This window comes from Ipomoea triloba, chromosome 10 (assembly GCF_003576645.1).
Source record: "Ipomoea triloba cultivar NCNSP0323 chromosome 10, ASM357664v1".
NCBI classification, from domain to species: Eukaryota; Viridiplantae; Streptophyta; class Magnoliopsida; order Solanales; family Convolvulaceae; genus Ipomoea; species Ipomoea triloba.
Genome location: NC_044925.1, coordinates 18,659,111 through 18,665,357, shown reverse-complemented (window position 1 = coordinate 18,665,357; position 6,247 = coordinate 18,659,111). Strand labels below are relative to the sequence as shown.

The 6,247-nt window shown below is 38.9% G+C and overlaps 1 protein-coding gene across 1 annotated transcript; it reads right to left on the bottom strand.

The window, feature by feature from the left end:
* Positions 1-1,298: 1,298 nt before the first annotated feature.
* LOC116033255 lies at positions 1,299-4,920 on the bottom strand. Its single transcript, XM_031276011.1, has 5 exons — positions 4,857-4,920; positions 3,838-4,586; positions 3,510-3,740; positions 1,487-2,041; positions 1,299-1,398 (listed from the first exon to the last, which is right to left on the bottom strand). Exons 1-5 carry the CDS (start codon positions 4,918-4,920, stop codon positions 1,309-1,311), a joined length of 1,689 nt encoding a protein of 562 aa, XP_031131871.1. The 3' UTR covers positions 1,299-1,308.
* Positions 4,921-6,247: the final 1,327 nt, after the last annotated feature.

Here is a 6,247-nt window from a genome sequence, read left to right as displayed (position 1 = left end):
TTTTACTCAAAGAATATGTGGTTTAATACTGTAGGCAATTCCTAATATTTGAATATTTCGTATATTCAAATATGATATTACATATATCATATATGCATATAATGAATCCTTGAGCGGTGTGAGGGGTTGTGTTGTTCCTTTGAAATAATAATAATAATAATAATATATGATAAACCCATTACTTAAGCCACGTGATGTGCTAGTGTTTGTGTTGTCTTTTTAAAGAAAACAAAACTAACAAAAGAAGAGTAGAAAAGTACATGTGTAATACAAATTAAAACAAAGCTGGCAGCAAGAATGAAGAAATCATTCTTCTCCTTCTTCACTATGCTTCTTCTCCCCGCTGTATTCTTCTTTAATTCAAGCATCCATAGATTGCTCTCTTTCTGGCCTTTGAGTTCTCTCATAGAAAAACAATCCCCAATGGGAGCCATCATTTTTGTCAATCGTCTCCCGCCGGTCTCCCTCTCCGGCGACTAAGTTCATGCTCTCAAGTCTCAATAATCCACGGATTGATATTGCTGTAATGATCCCTATATTTTTCACTTTTAGTATATTTTCTCCGCCACAAAGTCGCTGCCGCAGCTCTTGGCCTCCTGCAGGCGAGCAAGCTCCACCATCCGCCGGTCAGCCATAGACACCTGCTGCCGCTCCACCATCTCCTCCTCTGTCTGATCGTTGGCAATGACGAACAAAGGCGCCATTTCGTTGGCAACGATGAACAACAAATTACACTGAATGTATGTCGTTATTTTCACTGCATTATAGCTGTATAGAAGTATTGCAATTTTCATACCTATTTATAGCTGAGCATGGTAACGTTAAGGAAACCAAACAACACTACGATAATAATGAACGTAATGGAAAACGAAGAGCTGTCTGTTTTCAATTCATAACAAATTATAATGTACACCATTTAATAAACAAAACTCTAGAACAAAGAGATGTCTACCTTGAATAACTTACTCTTCGTACCCTTATCGTAAACAACATATATTATTGGACGCGAGTGTTTTTCCAGTCTTGGGCGAGAATTTTGCTTTATTATAGTTAAGATTTTGTCCTTAAAATATAAAATTCTACAACATTTCACAATCAATTTGGTCAGAAGGACCAAAACTGATAACAATAATAAAGTTAGGCACCAAAATTGAAAAAATTTAAAGTTATGCACCAAAAGTGATAAGACTTCAAAAGTCATAGAACCAAAAGTGATATTAATTCTTGTTTCAAAAAAAAAAAAGTGATATTAATTCTATTAATGTCATGCAATATCTGTGCTAGGAAGTTAACGGAGACGATGACAGGCTATTTAGTGTGCGTCATAACACCAGGGCCAGGGGTGTCCTGCGGTGATTCCTGCTGAGCTTTGAATTGGAATGGTGATGTTGGACAAACCTGCAATGTGCGTAATAGAAAGGGTGAAAACAATAAACATTTTTATGTGTTTAAACTAAGCAAGTTGGGTGTCTCGGGCCACACACACCTCAACATCTGCCAATACTTCCTCCACGCTTTCCTCGGCAGGATGTCCTTCGTCCAACGCCGCTAATGTCGTGGCAGCAGTTGCGAACTCCCTGACGTCCCCATTGATGTCTGTTGAGTCAGGCATCTTGACGTCTTGTGTCAGACCCGGGCTAAAACTAGGCATGTCTCTAAGGGCTTGCCTCATCTCAATAGCTTTGTTTATTACCTCCGACCCTTCGAGGTTCTCTAGGTTGGCCTTGATGTCTGTTGAGTCAGGCATCTTGACGTCTTGGGTCAGACCCGGGCTAAAACTAGGCATGTCTCTAAGGACTTGCCTCATCTCAATAGCTTTCTTTATTACCTCCGACCCTTCGAGGTTCTCTAGTTTGGCCCAAAAGGCATTGTCACTTGGAGGAACTTCCCTCAACCCCAACAGTATATGCACTACCTCCAACATTTGCTTGAAACTCTCGTCTAATGTAACCTCTGGGGGGGCATGTCTCACAATTTCTGCGATTTCCACCACAGCAGCAGCAAGTGCTTTTACTTTGTCAACTAACCGAGCAATAAAACTCTGTGACCAACTTGGACACGGTTAGTATGGGATAGAGAGAGTATTTATTATTAAAGGACAAATCAAAAACCAAATTATTACTAATACCAAATAACAAACAAAAATAGTGATGGGTTGTCCTGAGCAATGTGAAAGACTGTTAGCATGAGGAATAGAGTGTTTCTATTTATGTTTACATATACCAATTATATCCAAAGACAACGCAGCAGCTAGTAAATACTTTGCATTGGACCAACCATGCGAGGATCCTCTATGAGAATGCACTACTATAATGCCACAAATGCACTACTACGGTATCCCCACGCTAAACAAAGAAACCGACATGATCCATCCAACATGTACAGATTGATGCACATGGGTTTCTCAATGAACTAATGCATAGAAATCCTAAATTACACAGTTAAGATTAAAGTTTATTAACTATATTCCTAGCGCCCCTAAATTATGCACTTGGAAACTGGACTCTACTGGTTTTATACTAGTAAAAGTATAATATCAAAAACTCAGATTCAAAACAGTATTAGATTTGCCCAAGTAGTTAAAATGGCTGTTAGTATGGGAGTGGGGGGAGAATAGAGCGTGACTTATACAAACCTAATAAAGCTACATACAGTGCAGTGTACAGTGTTTTTGCCTTAACAGCAAACAGTAGAACAATACACTCACAAAATGCGCTGCTATTCTGTCACAAAAACACACAAAATTGCACAAACACTAAAGCTAACAACCCATCATGGTAGATCCCAAACACTAGGCTGCAATAGGGTTCAAAACTCACTAATGCACTGTAGTAAAAAAGAAAGAAACGAAAACAATGCTGGTTTCACTCGATTAGTGTTACGGTTACCAACCATTAGAATGGGGTTGGGTTCTCTATTTTTTTGGGTTTATACATAACTATTACAACGTAAGTAACTGCAGCTGCAAATTTTTAAGCAAAACCAGCAGTGCGAGCTCATATTAACAAATGAAATGCTAAACTACAGCAGCCACAACAGCGCCACAGCAATATCTAATCATAAAAACTAACAAATAGACATGATCCAACACGTCAAGATTGATGCACTTGGACAGTACAATACTAACAAATAGACATGATCCAACACTAATGCTCAGTACAAACCCCGCACATGCACCCAACCATATTATGTTAAAGTAGAAAAAGGAATAGAGAATATATTTTAATTGAAACCCAAAACCGGGAAAAGAGAGTTTGATTTAGCCTAGTGGGAATGGCTGAAAATATGGGATGGAGGCAGAATTTAGCATGACTTATACATACTAAAAAAAACAGAGTCCACAATGATGTTTATGCCTTAAAAACAAACATCAAAACAATTCATTAACAAAATGCGCAGCAATACTGCCACAATGCACAGCTAAATATACAATAACACACAGCAAAACACCAATGCTCTACGGGCATTACTCAACAGTAAAGGCTGGCTAAGAACAATTTCAGAAATACCTGCTCCTCACTAGCTTGGTCCATACGCCCTGGTACATGATGTGAGAGACCATCAAGCACCGTTGGTGCACCTGGCCTCAACGGCACGTCAATGTCGCCCATCCCAAATCCCCCACCCTTTATCTCTTGGAGTTGCCGGTGATTCAGAAGTTTAGTGGTCCATCCCCTCAGTGCTGGATAAAACCTAGGAACACCCCGGCTGCCAAACACCACGCGATCCATGTATAGGATCTGCATAATGGGAAATTAATTTAGATAAGTACATCAATTAGAAGGATTTTATAGGCATGTCAAAGTGTCAAACAGATTGTGTGCATAGAAAACTTACAGTAAGGAACACTATGGGTCCAGTATATTTCTGGACCTTATGCTGCAACCAGTCAGCATGGGTGTGCACCAAGGACTGAAGCAGGTAACCACACCAATCCAGATTCTCAATCTGCACCACATCATCGAGCATGTGAAGTATCTGCTGATTAGCATTCCCGTTCTGGTTGCTCTCAATTAGCGTGGTAGCCACGATAACGGAGAAATGGCGCTTAAACCAATCACCACCGATTTCGTCTCCCAGTAAAGCATCACACACCTCTGTAGGTGTAATATTGCCTTCTGGACAACCTAATTTACACCTCCACTCACGCAGCATTGGACCGACCTCCCGTTTCCCCCGTACGGTGATTGGAACTCCACCCATGGGAAGTCCAAGACACGCAGCAACATCCTCCTTGCCAATCTGAATCTTTCTATCGCCTTGAACCGTCAATGTCAGGTCGGATGGATTGAAGTTAGTGACCAACCAGTGGCCTAGCCGTTGTGGAGTTTCCCTGATTCCCAAATTCAGAAGATGGCCAAAACCGATTTCCCTCACTGCCTGGCGTTGCCGTGCTTTGAGATTAGTCACTGCTCTCAAGAGTTGCCTGGTGGTGCCACGTGTCTTAATAGTCGGATACATGGCCTCCTCCTCCGGTGTGAGCCCCATCTCCGCCATGTCACCAAACTCCTGTGCAGATGTTTCGAAATCATCGTCCGAGCTTGAGCCTGAGCCTACCATAACGGACTCATACTGGCCAGTATTCCCTGATCGATGAGAAAATAAGTATGAGCAGATAATTTATTGTAACAGAAAGTAAGTAAGTATGAACAGATAATTCATTGTAACAGAATAAATAGTATTAAAAAATAAATTAGCCCTAATTTACACGATTGGAAACGGCGGTCTACCGGTGCCAGCTAACACCTACTATACATTAGGCACGTACACCATGCAAGTATGTGTGGCTTATAATCCATCCGCTAAAGAAGTGCACTGTACTGATCAAAACCCATAGCATGAGAATCGGTACTTACCTATGCGCTCGTCGCGTACGGCTTGGAGCCTCATCGAGCGTCGTCTCTTTGCGTCTCCGACCATTTCTTTGACGTCGTCGCCGGCTTTCTAGAAGCTTCACTGCGTGCGCTCGTCGGGAACGACTAGTGGACTTCTTCGATGTTCGATCACAACAGAATTGGGGACCAAATGCTTTGGGTGGAAGCTGCGGCTATTTTGTAGGGAGTGTTCGCTAATTGGATCATGGTTCATATAGCATTGTTAACCTAAATTATAACAATATTTAAGTTATAACAGATTCTATAGTTTCTAGTTTATCATATTTCACCACAAATTTTAATTTATTCTAAATATAGAATCAACACAAAGGTACAAGATTTTATAACAGTGATATATAAAAACTCACAATACAAGACGACATATACATGTTATATATTTATTTTCAAATCTAATTTATGTAAATAATATATGTTTTATAGGCACATAATTTTGACACAAGACATAAATTCGTAAAATAAGACACACAATATGTTTTGTATTACACAACTACTAATTAATTTTAAGTACAAAATCAATATGCTTAAGGTACATAATTGCATAACATGATACACAGAAACACATTACCGAAGACAAATACACATGTTTTATATTTACTTTAGTTCAAGTACATAATTGCATAACATAAGACACAAAAACACATAACGCAAAACACAAAAATGCATAGCATAAGACACAAGAGCACATGTTATATTTACTTTATTTCAGGTACAAAATCTATACGCTTAAGATACAGAATTGCATAACATGAGACATAAACACATAACAAAAGGCACATACACATATTTTACAGTAAAAAAAATGTAACGTGAATTAAATAACAAACGATCGCCGTCAAAATTAAAATTCAAAATTACGTCATTTAGAACCAGGGTCCACAACGGTGCACTGTGGACACTAATCCATGGTATAACAATTGGGAGTGTTTGGGATGGGTTAGGCCCAAAATGCCCCCTCCTCATCAATTTCTTTCCTTCTCCCAAACTTTACCCTGTGACCAGTTGAACTACCCATGCAGGCATCAATTTCTTTCCTATTTACCCGTGTTTTAACCACCATTACACACACACACACACACATATATATATATACATATCTCTATATCTATATATGTGTGTGTATATGTGTATGTATATATAATAATAATAATAATAATAATAACAATAATAATAATAATAATAAAAGTGCCTGGCTATTTTTTTGTCCGAACTCAGGGACATTTTAGTAAAATTATTAATCTCATTAAAAAAGGTAAATTGTGTACAAAAAAGGCAAACTATTGATCTCATTAAAAACGGCAAATTGCATTAAAAAAAAAAAAGGTAAGTTGCATGCTAATTGTACGTAGGTTTTG